The sequence below is a fragment of the Taurulus bubalis genome, assembly GCF_910589615.1.
Source record: "Taurulus bubalis genome assembly, chromosome: 1".
Lineage (NCBI taxonomy): Eukaryota > Metazoa > Chordata > Actinopteri > Perciformes > Cottidae > Taurulus > Taurulus bubalis.
The window spans coordinates 22376962-22396767 of record NC_136589.1 but is presented as its reverse complement, the minus strand read 5'-3'; the positions used below and the strand labels follow the sequence as shown (position 1 = coordinate 22396767).

The 19806-nt window shown below is 41.9% G+C and overlaps 1 protein-coding gene across 1 annotated transcript; it reads left to right on the top strand.

Annotated features, from left to right (window-relative positions):
- Window positions 1–423: 423 nt before the first annotated feature.
- Window positions 424–19652, top strand: dpydb (dihydropyrimidine dehydrogenase b; the record flags this gene model as incomplete). The annotated part of the gene is made up of 25 exons (XM_079219034.1): window positions 424–453; window positions 3263–3373; window positions 3608–3690; window positions 4516–4603; window positions 4769–4930; window positions 5420–5616; window positions 5730–5811; window positions 6146–6233; window positions 6425–6532; window positions 6859–7028; window positions 7105–7315; window positions 10139–10323; window positions 10421–10636; window positions 11913–12077; window positions 12912–12980; window positions 13092–13175; window positions 13394–13514; window positions 13753–13872; window positions 14804–14946; window positions 15430–15484; window positions 17371–17492; window positions 17660–17806; window positions 17927–17989; window positions 19326–19403; window positions 19488–19652. 25 exons carry the CDS (start codon window positions 424–426, stop codon window positions 19650–19652), a joined length of 3063 nt encoding a protein of 1020 aa, XP_079075160.1.
- Between the last annotated feature and the right edge of the window lie 154 nt (window positions 19653–19806).

Sequence of the window (19806 nt, the reverse complement as noted above, 5' to 3'; positions counted from 1 at the left end):
GGAAGTGAAGGAGTGCTAAGACAGGCATGACAAAGTTTAAAAAAGAAATACATACACAAGGGTGGAGTTTGAACCTTACAGGTTACAGTGGTTATTGTTTGATCTGTCCAGAGGCATGCCCGGCATCCAGCTGTGCTGAACTTCGACCCCCTCTGAGAGTGATAGCTTTATCCGTCAGTCAACCTTATCAACAGATTTGTCGGGGGAAAGACAACGTTCTCTGCCTTTCACCGGTCAACTAGATGTTAAACTGTAAGTGAGAGGAGCGGGCCTGATAAGGACGGTCAGCACGCACGTCGCTTCACTTTGGAGCAGAGCAGTCCCGGACAGTGCTTCGGACCTCTGATCCGAAGCATAAAGAAACGAGAGCCTCCAGAAGATCTTCAGAAAGCTTTTAGTCTTCCAAAATAAGACAGAAGCATCATGTTGAGTAAAGACCTTCCAGACATTGAGGTAAACTATTGTATGTGTATTTGTGGCTTGTTTTACTTCAACTGTTAACTGTAGTACTGCATATCTGCTGGGAAATAACCTTGTGATTGTAGGGGAGACTGGAAACGGTTGCATCACGTTTTTGCATTTTCTCTGAGTGTCTCAGAGACTATTTAGACTACTAGACCAATCATATTTGTATGTGACGCTTCCACCTCTCTGCTAATTATATATGACATATCTTACACAATAGTCAATTAAATAGAAGAAGTCAGATGTTGCAACTGACACTTGCAACATCACGATCAGGGACATTTGCAGCATGTCAAAAATATACACACAATTTCATCAATGTGCTTTTTGTATCATAAGTATCGTCATAAGTAGTGTTTTACAATAATATTATAGTGTTACTTAATAATTTAGTCAAATTTACCACATAACTGTTATTGTGTTTTATTTGATTATAAAGAACACAAGCCTGCCTTGAGTCAATGTGCAGATGTTACAGATGCCGGTGCTTTTGTCTGTGGTCTGCACCTGTTTGAAAATATCATAGTAGCACAAAGTCACTATAGATTAATCGATCAGCAAATTAAATAACCTTTACACAAGAGTACAGATAAGTACATATAAGATTGTTTTTGTTTAGGTATGGGGTTTAGCCTCTAACACTGACTAGACATAACACTAATCTATGGCCTCACTGCCTTTGAAAACTTCTAAAGCCTCCCATTACTTGCAGAAACACCACAGTTTGATCAGCAAGGACTTATATACATATACATGACATTCTTCAGCTCACTCACAAAGAGTACAACTCAGCCAAAGAAACAGTTGTATCATGTCGTCTGAGGCTCTGGAGGCAGCTTTCCAAAACTAATTTTAAAAAACAACCCCGATGATGTCACCTCGGTTTGGGCTTGAAGCTAACTTAACAGAAAGCCTGTTACAAACTGGACATGTGCGGTTTGAAAGAAGCAGGAATTTACAAGGCAGAAAGGGAAAACAAAAGACACACTTAAGTTGCATTATGGGGAATGTAGGATCTAGTATCAAGGGAATAACAAGTTTGGATATCTCAGCCTCTGAATACAGGAGCGGTTGACGTACTTTGAAGTAAACTGAAATGCCTAAAAAAATTGCTAAAAGCTTCTGTAACATAATTTCTTCAAATTGCGCACAGCACACTGTTGTGTTCCAAGCTGGGTGGGTGGTCTGTGATGCTGTAAAGCTAACCAATGTTTATTAAAGGAACAAGAGGCAGAGGCTCTGACTTGAATAGGGAACGGTCACTTCCTGTTAGTGACCACACTATTACCCAAAAACAAATAGAGTTGACCTAAAGTTGTCAAATATCAGTAATTCTTGACAGGTTGAACATGCAAAACTGACCTTGGACCTGAAGAGAGAGGCTCCACATGCTATACATGTGGCACTACCTACATTTTTACAACATCTACGCACAGCCTCTCTTGTCCTGTCCTCTCGGCTCTGTGCAAACAGCCTGCAGTTCAGCAGCCGGTAGTTCAGCCACAGTGTCACTGAATGTTTGTCACGTGACTGTTGGTTTATGCTGAGTTATGTGATAGAGGTAGTGATAGTTAGAAAAGGAAAAGAAGGAGAGGGCAAAGGGCCTTGGGTCGGGTGTGAAACCCTGATTGTTTTGTACAGTATCTTTACAAAAGCTTGTGCATCGGTTTAATTGGGGCACAATTTTAAATGACACTTGTAGAATAAAGTGAAATTTGATAAAATGTCATATTTTTAAGCTTTGGTTTTCATTGCACGTTTTCAGAAAGTTCAACATAAGCTCAAAACAATTTATACAGCTTCTTGCTATGATAGGTGGTGTAATTTTAGCATTTTGTTTTTCAAAGAAATATTCTTTTCAAACAAACTGTGGGAGGGTTGAACAGTAATGCTGCCACATGTCACAGCAGTAAGGATAAAAAAAAGATAATAAATGATTTCACGTATGGTCTTCAATGGCCTTGTGGTTTTATGCAACAAGCCATGTGTTCTGTTGTACTAGCTGTATGACAGTGAGGTGCAGTCAGATGGGCGTACCCGTGTTTGAAACTGAGATGGGTTGAGCAAATAATAATGTCACAACTGGCAGATAACGTAACAGCTTACAAATGATTACAAACTCCCCCTACATGGGTTGAAAGTGTGAAGAAACCTGGTTAGAAATTTACGATAATAAGTTGTTGAAATCTGCCTCCTTATCTGACTGGTAGTGTTAGAAGGTGTCTTGATTTCTTAATTGGACATATTTCCTGTTGTAACAAGACATCAGTATGGGACATCCTTTATACCTTCATTTCTGCTCTTATGTATTCACAGAACAGACCACCGCATAAGCTTAAGTGCACTGACTGCCATTATCTTATCATTTTGACCCCAACCACCCAAGCAAGCAAACTTCCTAGAACTCTCCATAGTTTCAGTGTTTTTGTCAGCAGTGTGTGTGTGTGTGTGTGTGTGTGTGTTCTATAAAGACAGATAACAGTAATGGTTTATGAGTAACAGGTTGAAAGCAACATTAAGAGTTTCCATTTATGATCTACAATTCTAAAACGTTTGGATTTGCAAAATGATGCAATTTATAAAACTAGGAAACCCTAGGAAAAATGAGCTATGTTTCATGAACACAATATTACTGCGCAGATCTTGGCAAACTTTTTTTTTTCTAAATAAATTTGACAAAAAATATATAATAATCCTTTTCTGCTTGAGTGATTAATAGAGTAAAACAAAATAGACTGTGATTCTCTTTGTGCCTAAGACATGGATGTGATGAACTATTTTACTTCATTTGGTACAGAGCATCCTGGCTCTGAATCCCAGGGTGAAGACTCATACTCAGGTTATGTCCACGGCGAACAAGAAGAAAGAAAAGAAACACTGGAAGAGAAACCCGGAAAAGAATTGTGATGTAAGATACACACACACACACACACACACACACACACACACGCACACACACACACACACACACACACACACACACACACACACACACACACAGACACACACACACACACTAGTCGAAAGCATTTATTCAATATTGGCTTCCTCTACATCTGCCTACCCACCTATTATTTTTTTCTCTTCTTTTCCCTGTTTCCTACCAATAACTTTTCATCGCTCTATTTCCTCCACTCTTCAGTCTTGTGTGAAGTTGGAGAACAACTTTGACGATATCAAACACACCACGCTGAGCGAGCGCGGAGCTCTACGGGAAGCGCTGAGGTGAGAATGAAATACTTTCGACTGACATCCAATCTCACAAACTCACTCGCATTTAGCAGGCTAATGATTCTCCACAAGGATGAGCAGGTTTGGTCATCAGCAGACCAATTCTACACCTGTTAAGTTGCTCCACCTAAAGTAAAATAAGATGATAGCACATCAGTTTAGAACTGCAGATGAGGACGCATTGGTGTTGCCTCCTACAGGCAAAGACTGCAGTTTTACCACTTGTGCCACATGCAGACAATGGCCCGAGGGATGCTCTGTCGATTGGTCCCCCGCTTTGGTCAGAATGAAATGCTGTATATATAACAATAATATAGATACATTGGATAGATTGCAGAGAAATGTTCCTCCGACATTTATGATTCCCATTGATGATCCTATGATTTTCTTTTATTTATGACCGCCATTTGGTCAACATTTTAGTTTTCAGTGAAATACCAGCTATTGGATGCATGAACTTTGGTTCACACATTCATGTCCACACCTGCAAACCCATTGATTGCGAGCATGTAAGCATGCTGACGTTAGCATTTAGCTCAAAGCATCGCTAACAAAGTGAAACTCAATTTCTTTACTTTTTTTTATTTTATATCTCTTGGCCAATGCATATTAAATATAATTACTGTAATATTATAATAATTATCAATGCGACACTTCATGTTCAAGCCCATATTCATAGGATTTCATTTTTGTGACATTTTGTGATAATTCTGTTGACTACATTGGATGTTGCTGACTTCACATTAGTCTTGCTATGATGCTTGGAACTTTCTTAGACAACAAAGAAAACTGTCAAATAAAAGAAAAATCTGTCTTTAGGTGTCTAAAATGTGCGGATGCTCCCTGTCAGAAGAGCTGCCCTACTAACCTGGACGTAAAGTCATTTATTACTAGCATCTCTAATAAGGTAATGCAAAAATATATACACACAAACAGTATCTATGCACAGATTCATTTTTGAATGCCAGTTCAATGCAGTGGAAGATGTATCCAAAGAAGATGCTAAAAAACAAACAATGAATGACAGATTCTAACGTCATGATCTTATTGTTCGTGTCTGTGTGTGTACCAGAACTACTATGGGTCAGCGCGAGCCATCCTTTCTGACAACCCCCTGGGTTTGACCTGTGGAATGGTGTGTCCCACGTCAGAGCTGTGTGTGGGGGGCTGCAACTTGTATGCTTCTGAGGAGGGACCCATTAACATCGGAGGGCTTCAGCAGTTTGCTACAGAGGTACAATGTTTAAAGCTGTCAAGTTTTCTGTATAACACCATAAGCAGACGTAACCTCAGAGTCTGAAAAGTGAAGTGCAGAACCTCCATTCAAATGAAAATTAAATTCATAAGTAAGTTTGTTTGACCCATCCATACTCCAACACGGAATTTGTCACTCTTTATACTACGTCATCTGACGAACCTCCTCTGCTCCCGTCAAAATGACTCCAGCCACTAGAGGAAACAATAAATGTAGCCTAATAATACATGTAAAACGGGTTTGTTATCATTTGCTTGCCCAAAAGATTAACAGGGATGCTTTTTTTGGGGAGGACCGTCTTAAAATTAAGCATCATCACGTCATTGCCAATTGTGACCAAAGTGGCCACTGTTCAGCAAAAGCTACACTTTAAAGTCAGCCGTGTCTAGTGTTACAGTACGAACAGTATATTAATTGGCTTGATAAGTGTATTATTCTAAATATGGGGGTGTGTCATTTTCTTCCCAGGTGTTTAGCAAGATGGGCATCCCTCAGATCAGGAATCCTGAACTCCCAGCAGCCAATGAGATGCCAGAGTCTTACCACTCCCCTATAGCTCTGATTGGTTGTGGCCCAGCGTCAGTTAGCTGTGCCTCCTTCCTGGCCCGTCTTGGATATGATAATCTTACCATATTTGAGAAACAGAAGTATATTGGAGGGCTGAGGTAATGTATCATGTGTAGACTCATTGACACTGTTTGGAAGGAGAATGAGACAATGTCAAACAAGGCAGAAACCAGAAGAAAAAAATTCAACAAATGTGTTTTCCTCCATGCAGCATTTCAGAAATCCCTCAGTTCCGGCTTCCCTTTGAGGTGGTCCAGTTTGAAATAGAACTGATGAAGGACTTGGGAGTGAAGGTGTGACTCATAGAAACTCTTTTTATACACACACATATTTTTGATGTGCCTTTAGTGTCCATACTGTAAAATGCTGAAATACATACGATAATTGTTTAGTCTTCTGTTTCCTGTTAGATGGATTTTTTTATAATCTTAATGGAGTCAGTGTGAACAAAGATATGATACCAAACCTTTAAAATATATTGTCTGTCCCATGTTGATAGAAAATAGACAAAGATAAAATAATTATAGTTCACTCGTGATATTGAATATTCATGAACATTAAGGCAAAAATTATGATAATTTTAATCACTACACAGTGTTGTTAAATGTGTGTTTGTGTTCGCGCTAGGTGGTGTGTGAGAAGGGTCTAGGTGTTGACGGAATGACGTTGACGTCCCTAAAAGAGGAAGGATTTCAGGCTGTCTTTATTGGGATTGGTGAGTGCATCTTCTTTGCGGTTGAACCAATGAATGTGCATTTTAAACATTCATCTATTTGGTTTTTACACCATTTGATCCATCCAACCGTTGCATACGTACTGTGTGGAATCTTGACTGCTACACTGACAATCACATCTGTTCAAAGAGTTTGATTCTTTTTCATTCAATGTATCTGTGTGTGTCTCCAGGTCTCCCTCAGGCCAACAGAGCTCACATCTTCCAGGGTTTAACTATGGACCAAGGCTTCTTCACTTCCAAAGACTTTCTGCCCATGGTGGCCTCTGCCAGCAAGAAAGGTACTGTGGTGAACAAACACACATCCCTGTACTTCTATCTTTGTGAGGACCCTCATCTACATAATGCCTTCCCTAGCCCTTTACCCCGACCTTAACCATCATAACTTAATGGCTGACCCCAACATTTAGCCTGAACCTATTTCTAGCCTGAACCTTGAAAGCAAGTCCTAACCCTCAAACAGGCCTATGAGGAGATGAGGATCGGCCATAAAGTCCTCACTTTCCAAAAATGTGCAAACAAGTACAAGAACACATATACACAAAAGTGTGCGGGTCAGTAACAGTCTCACATTACCATGCCTCTGTCTCCGTCTCACTCTGTCTAGGTATGTGTCAGTGTCGCTCCTCTCTGCCAGAGTTAAGAGGTATAGTGATAGTTTTGGGGGCCGGCGACACCGCATTTGACTGCGCCACCTCGGCTCTTCGCTGCGGAGCCAAGAGAGTCTACGTCTGCTTCAGGAAGGGATTCACTAACATCAGGGCTGTTCCTGAGGAGGTACAGATAAGGGATGGATGGATGGCTATATACACAGATATAAACATAAAGAACGCTAAACACATGTCTTTGTCAGATGGAGTTGGCAAAGGAGGAGCAGTGTGAGTTCCTACCCTTCCTGTCTCCTCGTGAGGTCATCATGAAGAACGGTCGGGTTAACGGGTTACAGTTTTGTCGCACAGAGAAGACCGAGGAAGGTGATTGGCTGGAAGATGAAGATCAAGTGGTCAGGCTGAAGGCTGATTACATAATCAGTGCCTTTGGTTCAATGCTCAATGAGCCGAAAGGTAATTGACCATCGTATGGACGTGTTGAAAATGAGAAGATGTGTATACATCTTTCTCTTTGTGTGTTTTTGTATTTTCAGTTTTTGGGATGTTTAAATGTTATATTGCATTTGTATTTTGATAAATATTATATCTATAATGGTATTTAAAGGCTCATTTCTACTACAGCTGATTTGCACACCATCTGAACTTAAATCTTTTTTTAATTTAATTTATTGAGCACAGGATGACTAGCATTGGGTGCGGCTGTAGCTCATGGGGATGAGTGGTCGTTCTGTAACCACAAGGTAGCCGGCTTGATCCCTGGTCTCCCCATGGTTCGCATGCCGAATTGTCCTTGAGCAAGACAATGAACCCCTAGTTGCTCCCTGGGCGCCTCACAGGGCAGCACACTGCCCCCTAATTAAGGATGGGTTAAATGCAGAGAACACTTTCCCCATGGGGATTAATAAAGGGTGCTTTCTTTCTTTCTTCTTTCATATGTAATCATCCAATATGGCTTGCTACAAGCTCTTGATCGACAATGAAAAGGTCCCCAAGAAAAAATTATATATATATTTGCATGTTATAACAGCTTTGAGATTTTCTGAATTGTAGGAGTTGTTACTGTAGCTGAATGCAGAATTCAAGAAACTTGCATTTTGCGATTGTTGTGGTCCCTGTGGACAAAAGCAATAGTGTTTCCCTGCACCATACTCCCTTTAGAAAACCTCTCATTTTACTGCAGCAAGGGTCTGATAGTTTGCCCCCCACAGTCCTGGTTCTGGTTCTCCCCTGCCAAAGCCCGACCTGGGTCTGTTCACGCTAGAGATCCCCCTGGAGTCTGAGCTGAAGGCGTTTCTGGCTAGCTAGGAAGATTGTAGCTGACCCCTCTCACCCTGGACACAAACTGTTTGAGTCCCTCCCCTCTGGCAGGAGGTTGAGGTCCATCAGGACCAAGACCTCACGCCACACTAACAGTTTTTTCCCGTCGGCAGTCGGGCTCATCAACAGGGCCCGGGTCCCCCACTGACTGACTCTGTCACCCCCAGGACTAGGGCTGAACGATTTATTGCATTTGCGATAATATCGCGATATGATAAAACGAGATTTTCTAACCGCAACGTGCGCGATTACAACGTCATCACGTGACGCAAGCGAAAGAGCGGAGAACTCGGCTGCATCAACTTTTCATGCGGCCTGTTAACCTGTCGCGCAATGGCCTCTGGCTCCACGGAACAGTCAGAAACTGACAGAGCTGAGACTTTAGTCTCGAAGAGGAACAGCACGTCGGTGGTGTGGAACCACCGACGTGCTGTTCTGGTTTCAAAAAAGAAGATGCTGCGCAGCCAGGGGCGGTTTTGGGCACGGGCGACCCGGGCAGCCCTCGGAGGGGGGTCTCGCCCGGGGCGTAAATACATGTAGAACCGCCACTGTGCGCAGCGTCAGGTGATGTGCTACTTCACGGGGTAACACTACAAACTTGTTCTAGCACTTAAAAAAACACCACAAATCAACGTATTACAGTTGTATGGCCAAGATGCCGAGCACCAGTGCGCCAGACAAGCCTCAAGACAGGGATCACTGATCGAAATGTTTGAAAGCGTCAATCCATATGAACGTAATTCACAACGACACGGGGAAATCACTCGGGCAATAACCAAGTTCATAGCCAAAGATATGATGCCTCTCAGCCCGGTGACCGAGCCTGGGTCCATGGCATTGATAAAAACGCTTGATAAACGGTACAGAATACCCCCGTACATATTTCAGTCAGACTGCCATACCGGAGCTGTACAAAAAGTGACCAACGTCTTACAGTCCATTTTATTGACGGAGATTTCAACCTCGAAGCTCGGGATCTCAACGAGGAGAAACACGTCTGCATCACGACAGATATGGTGCTGGCTGCACGGCTTAATAAAGGGACGAGGCTCCAGTGTTTTGGGCACAGATTACATCTTGCCATTGGTAAATTATTGTGTGTAAAATATATAAATATATAAATTATGTTGAGTTGTGGAAAGTGGATGGGATTAAATAAATTCATATTTCCTCCTACTACTCTTTTAATTTAATTCTAACAAATAGGCCCAGCCAATGGGAAAGAACATGTTACAAGACATGTATCTAATATTGTGTTGGTCATATTTAAATCATTCATTATGTTTTGTTGGGGAAAAGAGAGGATAAAATAAAAAAAATAAAAAAATCGTATATTAAATCGCAATTGCAATATTGGAGGAAAAAAATCGCAATTAGATTATTTTCCCAAATTGTTCAGCCCTACCCAGGACTATTTTTTCTTTCATCTTTCTTTCTCGGTCACACCCCTGCACACTTCGTATGTAGACACTCATGCCACTTAACATACACTTCTTAACTTAAACACATGTCACTTTAACATACACTTTAACTTAAACACACATGTCACTTTAACATACACTTTAACATACACTTATACATTATCTGTTTGTCTGAGCAGTTTATCTTATACTTAATTTAATACCCATTGCCCTGTTTTGTCGTTGATTGTTGTTTGTCTCGTCCAACGTCTCATGTCTAATGTATGCACCTTCCGCCTAGAAAAATTCCTTGTTTGTGTAAACATTCCTGGCAAATAAACGGTTTCTGATTCTGATTGGTGGCACCCGATGACAGGCATTAAGAATAACTACATAGACATAGCCAATCTTCTCGCTGATGGTCTCGTTTACTGATGAAGGTCATATAGAGGTATCAGTATTAAACTGAGACTGTTTCATGACCAGTTCAAAGTTCCTCACAGTAACTTTAATTTGGTGATAACATTCATACATAATCGGATCCATGTGATGTGTGTAGTGAGTGATGCCATGGCTCCTGTGAAGATGAACCGCTGGGGTACTCCAGAGGTGAACACCGACACCATGCAGACCAGTGAGTCCTGGGTGTTTGCAGGAGGAGACATCGCTGGTTTGGCAAACACCACAGTGGAATCGGTGAACGATGGCAAACAGGCCTCATGGCACATTCACAGATACATGCAGGTGAATTGATCTCAGCCAGAAGCCTGCACTCCCGCAAGTTAGTTACTGAATTAACACATTGGCTGTCACATTTATCACATCTCCCTTCCTCCTGCAGTCTCTGCATGGACAGAGAGTGGACCCAGTGCCGAAGCTGCCGCTGTTCTACAGCGCTATCGATCAGGTGGACATCAGCGTTGAGGTGTGTGGAATAAAGTTTCCCAACCCGTTCGGTCTGGCGTCTGCTCCTCCCACCACCAGCACCGCCATGATCAGGAGAGCGTTTGAGCAAGGATGGGGCTTCGCTCTGACCAAGACGTTTGGACTGAATAAGGTACAGTAAACACACTCTCTCACACACACACACACACACACACACACACACACACACACACACACACACACACACACACACAATATAAGGTACCAGCAAGCACGTACATAAGCGTGCTTTTGTTTGTTACATTTTTAGAGTTCATTGGTATAACTACATGGCATTACTAACATTACGTCATAAAAGCAGATTGTCATGCACTCAACAATCCTTTTAATTTTTTGATTAGTCTACCAATAATTTTTATAAAGGAGATCATGTGTTTCAGTCATGCGTGCGTGTGTCTGTCTGTGTGTATGTCTGTTTGTCTGTCCACAGCTAGTCTCGCATACAGCTGGACCCATCAGCCTAATATTGTTTGTGCTCATATATGACTGTATGGACTGGAATTTTTGGATATACTATTTTAGTGACCACTTCAAGCTGTCACTGACTGCTGGCTCCTCCCTCTTAACTGGCCGGTATGGGCCGCAAGTGAGCAACAACTGCTTCAGTAGCAAAAGGCCTTCTTGGCATTCAGCTAAGCTAAAATCAAGCCTGACCTTGTCTGTCGCAGGCCACATGTTGGCCTGTGACGGGGCTCAAAAACTGACATCCGTAGAAAAGTTTGGTCTCATTTTGAAGCGGAGCATCTAAAGATTAATTTAATACCCGATATGTTAACATCCACTAAGGTACAATACGAGATGAATGAATCCTTGTTTTTGTTATCTTCATCATCATCTTAACTGTATGGGAGTCGGGACTGACGATATAATACAACTCTTCGTTGTTCGGGAGAGGAGAGGGAGACACACCTGGTGGAGATATTCACTTTTCTTGTCTTGAATAGTCGTTTAATCTGTAAATTGACAGAAAAAAAAGGAGGAAATGTCCATCACAGTGTTGTAAAGCCCAATTTAGCCCAACCAAAAGTCCAAAGCCTTTTTATTTTCAGTGCACTACCATGATACAATCAGCACATTTTCATATTTAAGAAGCTGGAACCAGAGAGAAAAAAAATCATCAAAATAATTAATTGAAGATAAGAATTGTTCCATATTGATTTTTGTTCCATTGATTGATCACCTAATTGTTTCAGCTCTGAAGTATTGCCAATATTGGAAGTACTGACAGTAAAAACTCAAATCAATTAGTTTGTAGCTTTTGTTTCAGGGAATGCCGTGTGTTATTAGCTCTACAGGTAATATGTCGGCAACAATGGAAACATGCACATCCATGCATGACATGGAGCTGGATTTTCAGTTTCCATTTACCGGTGAATCTGTGTCTGCAGGATCTGGTGACCAACGTGTCTCCTCGCATTGTGCGCGGCACCACCTCAGGCCACGTGTATGGACCGGGTCAGGGCTCCTTCCTCAACATCGAGCTCATCAGCGAGAAGACGGCAGCCTACTGGTGTCAGTCAGTCGCAGAGCTGAAGAGGGACTTCCCAAACAATGTAAGGTTCCCCGTCACGTCATGGAAAGAGTTCTGACTGTCCTTCCCTGACGAACATGAGAAACGTTACTAACAGCAGGAAGAATGTTGCCAAATGTGTTCTTGTTGCAGAACAAGTTGTATCTTTTGTGGTGACTGCCTGTGTGTGTTAAAGTGTTAAAGCTAGGGCTGGTAAATCTTGAGGAACCAGCGAGAATACGCTACATTTCAAATGGTAAATTTACCTCTATTTGTATAAAGATTTTCTTGTCTTCCGACCACTGAAAGCGCTTTAACACTACATGACATCATTCACACCCATTCATACACTGATGGGAGGAGCTAAGGTGCCACCTGCCCATCAGGACTAACTAACATGCACACACCGTAGGCACAGCTACGAGAGCTATTTTGGGGTTAAGTGTCGACATGGACTAGCGGAGCCGAGGATCGAACCGCCGATCCTCTGATTGATGGAGGACCCTGCTCACCACTGAGCCACAGTTGTCCAAAAAACTACTCTTTTCCAATAAAAGTAGCGAGCAGCGTTAGCTCCAAAAGTCGCTAAAAGTCGCCACGTCAGCAATACTATCCCGTCCCTTCATAGCCACGCCCCCATAAATGACCAAAATAAAAATAAACAACAAACATGACTATTGTTAGTACTCACAGCTGTTAAGCTAGCAACTTGTGGAAGCCTGTGGGTAGCTCGTCCAATCAATGCATTCTGAATGAAATTATTGGACGGCTTATTACAGTCCTTCGACTGCAGTTTTTCTTTTTTTGTCAAAGCATTTGATTAATTGGTTGCTGTCGGGATGTGATGAAAAGAAACCTTCGCCCCGTCTCCCTGCAGGTGGTGATCTCCAGTATCATGTGCAGCTACAACAAGGAAGACTGGACAGAGTTAGCCGTGATGGCACAGGTGCAGAAAACCACATGCCGGTCACACAATCTATTGTGTAGTTATTGTATGTGCACACACAGGTCCCAAGTGTGGTTTGTCTTGGTCTGCAATGGAACTGTGTGTGTTTAGGAATCAGGAGCAGATGCATTGGAGCTGAACCTGTCTTGTCCTCATGGGATGGGAGAGAGAGGCATGGGACTGGCCTGTGGACAGGTACACACACACACACACACGCACACAGAGAGAGTATTCCAATGTACAGTATAGGCACATAGATTTACCCATCATAAGAATACCATTCCTTCATTTTTTTCTGCCATATTTTGGAGGATGCCATCGAGTGTAATCTTTAAAAAAAATGTAGAATTTGATTTGCTGGATGATTTGTGTATTATTGACTTGTTTGTGTTTTTATGTGTCCGTGTGATAAGGACCCGGTGTTGGTGCGTAACATCTGTCGCTGGGTGCGTGAAGCCACTTCCATTCCGTTCTTTGCCAAACTGACACCAAACGTTACCAACATTGTCGACATCGCCAAGGCTGCACACGAAGGTGGAGACACGTCACGTCACCACGCTCACTTCTTCTTTCCTCCTCTTCATTTCTGCTCCTGCTTTTCCTTGCATCAAATTATTTATATATATATATATATATATATATATATATATATATATATATATATATATATATACATACATACATACATACATACATATAGATAGATAGAGCAAATAATCAACATTGAGGATATGTGATGAATGTCTATGATTGTTGTTGTCACGCTGTATAGGTGGAGCAGATGGAGTAACAGCCACCAACACAGTGTCGGGTATGATGGGACTGAAGGCCGACGGCTCCCCCTGGCCGAGTGTTGGAAAGGACAAAAGCACCACGTATGGAGGGGTCTCTGGTGAGGAAATGCTCCAGCATACAAACATGTGTACAATGCCTTTCAACTAGTAGTTACCTGCTATTATACAACGTTGCTTGTAGAGAATACGTGCTCCACCTCTTATAAATCTTCAAAAAAGAGAAGAGAAAATTAAAGCAAGGAACTGTGTATATCATTGGGAAATGTATATCCTTGTCCTATGTCTTTGTAGCCCGGGAACAGACAAACCAAACGCTGGTTTCAGAGATGGTTATTTTCATTTTCATAATTCCTTTTAGTCCTATTTAGAACAACAGCCTGTTGTGGTCTAAATGAGTATTACAAAAACCTTACAAATTATCCAGACAGAAGAAAAAAAGCCTACTTTTTCTCCACCTGTGTCACAGATTAAAACATGAATGCATTTAAGGAGAATAGTCTTGCTGAACGTTTTCGTCACCTGTCCTTTAAATCATAAACAGGAGAGAAACAATATAAATCAGATTTTGAAAATGGATCACAGCATTTGTTTTCTCCCTTTCCTCTCAGGGCTTCTATAACAACTGCAGAAGACATTATAGAACCATTTTCAGGCTGAGTGGCACTCATTATTATGAACAAATTCAATTTACTGAGGAAAACTGGTGAAATCCATCTTTAATTAGGGAAAATAGATGAATCCTGCATTCTCTCTAATGTCCATCAGGGGGCGACTCCTCTGTTGTATAGAAGTCTATGAGAAAATGACTCTACTTCTCTCTTGATTTATTATCTCAGTAAACATTGTAAAGATTAATGTCTCAATCTCTAGTTTCAAGTCTTCTTCAATACAGCATGATGTTCATTTAGTAAATTATGCTCCATTTAGATAATTAAATAGACCATAAATGAGAGTATGCTTGAGGGCGGTCCACAAACCGATGGGTGACGTCACGTGTAGTGTTATAATGAACTGAAACAATATGTGCAGGTAATGCCATCAGACCAATCGCTCTCAGAGCAGTGTCCGCCATCGCCAGAGCCATTCCTGGTTTCCCAGTTCTGGCCACCGGAGGCATCGACTCGGCAGAGAGTGGACTGCAGTTTCTCCACGCCGGGGCCTCAGTGTTACAGGTGATATATTACTGTGGGGTGAAACTGCAGTACTGATTCCCACATGCAATAATAGTTTAATAACATATTAAGAAATTGATGTAATCAGAATTGCCTTAATATCACTGTAGACTATCTTGAATTACTTGTACTACATATGTGTTCCTGTTCTCCTACATCTGTTTTTTTGTTTTGTCTGAATATGAATATTTGTATCTGTATTTGTTTTATCCAGTAAAGCTCATACTGCCTCTTTCACCCTGGACATTTTATGTCCTAAACAAGCTCTGTCGTGGATGTTTTCAGCTGAGGGCACCACGGTGGATATAGTAACAACAATTTTTTTAAAATAATTTGTTCATTCAATATAACAATTTGAGGTTCAGAAGCAGCAGTCTTTGACAAAAATATACTAATTGCAGTTATTTGAAGCAAAAAGAAATCCCACTTTATTTGGTTCTGATGATGTTTTTGTTGACCTCTGTTCGTCTTTCTGTCTCTCAGGTGTGCAGTGCAGTCCAGAACCAGGATTTCACGGTGATTGAGGATTACTGTGTGGGTATGTCACTGTGTTTCTGTATTTATATTCATTCTCCTTGGTGAAAAGACTCCTTGAACTCCCTGAAACAGGGAATGAGCCATGATGACAAACAACACTAAAAGTATTTTACATGTCATGAACTGTAACGCCCTTTATATTACCTCAGCGTAGTTGTCAGCGATGACTGCAGACATTGCATTCTTTGGTTATTTTGTGCGTCCATCCCATTTTTGTGAACGTTATATTTGGAGTTTCTTTTGCCTTAACTCCACAATTCATACACTAGTTTTGACAGTTTCACATAGTTATGACCAGTGGCGGGCCGTGGGTTTTAGACCAAGGCCTTCAATGACGTGTGTCCACATCAGGTGCAGACTGGGGAAGAAGAAAAAAAATGTCCCTGGAGTTCCTGTCTGACCCTTGCGTGTATTGAACACGGCGCTGCCCACTACACAGACTGTCATGTATGGACAGCAGAGCTCACTCTGCTATACGGCCGATTTCTTTGCACTATTACGGGCATGGAGGTCACTAGGTGTGGACCGACCCGCGGAGCTGTTTTAACCGTATAAGCGCCAAGCCCCCCGCGCCTATTCTCGAAAAAAAGAGAAAGAAGTAGAAGTAGTGAAGGAGGAGTTTTTTTCTTTCTTTTTTCAGCGGACGTTTCTGAGTCGGGGAGAGCTTACGCAGCGCCTCTCTGAGCCGCCCGACCCCGTCGGCCCACCGGGGATTTCCCCGCATCAACAAGAACCACACTTCGTTATAACATGACAAAACAATCCATGATAAAAAAAAACAGCACACAACACAACGCCACCACAGATGAAACACAAAAGCAACTCACCTGATGCTGTTCACTGTTCACCGCCTATCCTTATTAATAACAAGTTCAGCAACGCGGTTGTACGGTTTACGGAGCTTCAGTTCCAGCAACAGGCGCCATGGACCGGTGAGGACAGCCGAGCCTTCCAACCGCGCCCCGGAAACCTCCACGCGTTCTAGGGCAGAACATATCCGCTCGACAACTGCAGTCGACGCCCCCAATCCACCACCAAGTCCGCTGATCTTCCACCGAGCGCCAAAACACGCTAAAAAATAAACATGTCACAACTTCTCTAGCTTCAGCCTGAACCATTCCAGCTCCCACTGAGCTCCGCCCTGTTCCCACACTGGCCAATCACAGCGCATGTTAATGGTCACGCTGGGCCACTGACCAATCACACGTCCACGCCACCTCGCAGGCCCTGCATGTCAAAGAATCCGCCCAGCTTGTCAAACTAAAGATCTGATTGGTTGAAGTCCATGACAATCAACCACAACGTCCACTCTCTGTGTACTTTAATCTGCAAAGGCCTGCTTAAACTGCCTTGCTGGCCTAGAGACACTGGAGAGAAAAAATCTGATTGGATGAAAGCTTCTCCTTCAAACCAGCTGCAGTCTGATGGCTGAAGACTGCAGGCTGAGCAACAGAGCTGTACAATGAGAAAATAACCTGATAGGGAAAAATAATTATAATACATGTAGTGTATTTGTGAAAAACAATTAAATTATAAAATAGCTATAACTTTGTGATTCTGTTTAGGCCAGCAGAGAAGGCTTAAAAGGCCCTGACGGCCCACCACTGGTTATGACATTTTGGACTGACATTGTTAAAACTGCAACATGATGCGTTGGCGGACAGATACAACCACGGGGCAGTTCTCCGAGTTTAAACAATAAAAGCATTCCGTTGTATTATTATCCCTAGTTTAATGACCATGGGGCTGGGTTAGCTGTGACTACCTTAGCTCAACACAATGTACTCAAGGGTATTTACCTGAAGATGATCAAATGTGTCCAGATGCTTCTGCTTTCGGATATTTAAACTGCATGATGATACCGTCGTGGTGGATATGTGTGTTCAGGTCTGAAGACCTTGTTGTACCTGAAGAGCCTGGAGCTGAAGGACTGGGACGGCCAGTCCCCTCCCACAGAGAGACATCAGAAGGGGAAACCAGTTCCCCGACTGGAGGACCTGGTGGGAAAGGTACCACCACTTACTACCAATAATACTAATACAGTATGAGTACATTCATTTTGTTTGTATATTACTACTGCCATTGCCATCACACGTGTGTGTGTGTGTGTGTGTGTGTGTGTGTGTGTGTGTGTGTGTGTGTGTGTGTGTGTGTGTGTGTGTGTGTGTGTGTGTAGAGCCTCCCTAGCTTTGGGCCGTACCTTCAGCAGAGGACGGACGCCGTCGCAGATTACAAGAAAAAACTCAGAAACGCAGAAACCAATTTTAAGGATTCCGACGTCAGCCGTGTCAACGCGCCCAAAGGAACTGTCCCTGCGGTCAAGGTACAGCACCCTGTGCACACACGCTACTCCTTCAGATGTATTACTGTTGTATTATTGTGCTTTGGCCTGTGAAATATATTTCTAAATATGTGGATAATCTGTGTGTGTTTGTGTTTGTAGGACGTGATAGCCAGAGCGCTGCGTCACATCGGAGCATACCGGGACCTTAGCAACATGGAGCAGGTATACTTCTTTTCTCAAATACTATTGCCCTTTTATATTTTATATAAAAGTACACATATGGCAATCCATTTCTTTCCGACATCTTGGAATCCCTTCACACTTCATATTTAAATACACATCTCACTTTAATAGTACACTTTAACATACACTTTATATTAATGTTATCTGTTTGTCTGATCACTTTATCTTATACTTAATTTAATATCTATTGCACTGTTGTTGTCGTTGATTGTTGATTGTCTTGTCTAATGTCTAATGTTATGCACCTTCCGCCAAGAAAAAATCCTCGTTTGTGTAAACATTCCTGGTAAATAAACGGTTTCTGATTCTGATTCTGACTTCTTATGATAATTAGAGGACAAATGAGTAAGGTATTGACGTGGTAATCATCTATAGACAGCAAAGTAAAGGAAGCCTCGACCATAGATTGTTTTTTGTATTATGAAAGGTTACAATACAGTTGAATCTCCCTAACAAACACTATCAAATATTTGCAAGTGAGAAGTTGTATTGTCAAAAGTCAAAAGCCTAATATACCCAAGGATGGATTACTGAAGGGACCACAAAGCAACAGAAAAAACACTACAAAGAAACACAAAGCATCTTTTAAAGACAGCGGGAGTGCAAAGTGATGACATTGTTTGTTTAATATACTGAACATAAATCTACCACCCTAAATTATTCATATTAGACATATATAAATCCATCCATTATCTATAACCGCTTATCCTATTCAGGGTACTGGGGGGACATACATTATATCCAGTTGATCCAATTGATTTTCTAAAACAAAAAGAAAGCACTTATTTGCTGTTAATGTTAAACAGCTCCTCGCTATATCAGGGAAACATGTACCTAGGCTGCATTTAGGTCAGTGGCTCAGGGAGTCGTCTTCCTGCCTCTCAACGGAGAGAATCGCTTCTATTTTTAAGGGTAAAAGAGATCTTTGAATCAATATGAGAAACTTAATTTAAAATATGGAAATGCGCTTCAAGGGACTGAGGAAACATGTGGTGAGAGGGTGGGTATAAACAGGGAGGAGAATATCAACTTTTCTGTATGTATGTATTTATACCTGTTTACTTTGTTGCTATTATTTTTTTTTAACTTTTCATTTATTTACCTTTTCTGCTACAATAATGTTTTGTCAAATATGTTTTTCAATACTGTGTTTATATATATATGCCCTCCACAGATAAACAATCAGTACTGTACGTTGATTAGAGACAAATAAATTCAACGGATGTTTGTTCATATAAAGGCTCAGAGATAATTACTGTAAAATTAATTGACTACATTGATTGATCATAATCGTGACCCTCCCCCATGTTCTCAGGTCCAGGCTGTGATAGATGAAGAGATGTGTATCAACTGTGGAAAGTGTTACATGACCTGCAACGACTCTGGATACCAGGTATGTCCATCTGTCAGTCACATGTCGGTAGTTGTCTCTTTCCCTGTGTTGAAGACTCAGTTCTCTTGCTCGCTGTCCTCACAGGCCATAACGTTCGACCCAGAGACCCACCTCCCCAGGGTGACGGACAGCTGCACGGGCTGCACTCTGTGCCTCAGCGTCTGTCCCATCATAGACTGCATCAAGATGGTTACCATGACAAAACCCTATGTGCCCAAGAGGGGTGTGCCCGTCAGTCCTATGTGCTGAAGGGAGAGACCAACCCAAATGGGCCATCTATTTCATAGCGATAATCAGATATTATAAAGTTGGGTTTTACTATGGGGAATCTGCCACATTTGTTGTGTCCCATTTGTGTCACTTGGAAGAGATCAAAAAGTAATATCAAAATGACATTGTATGT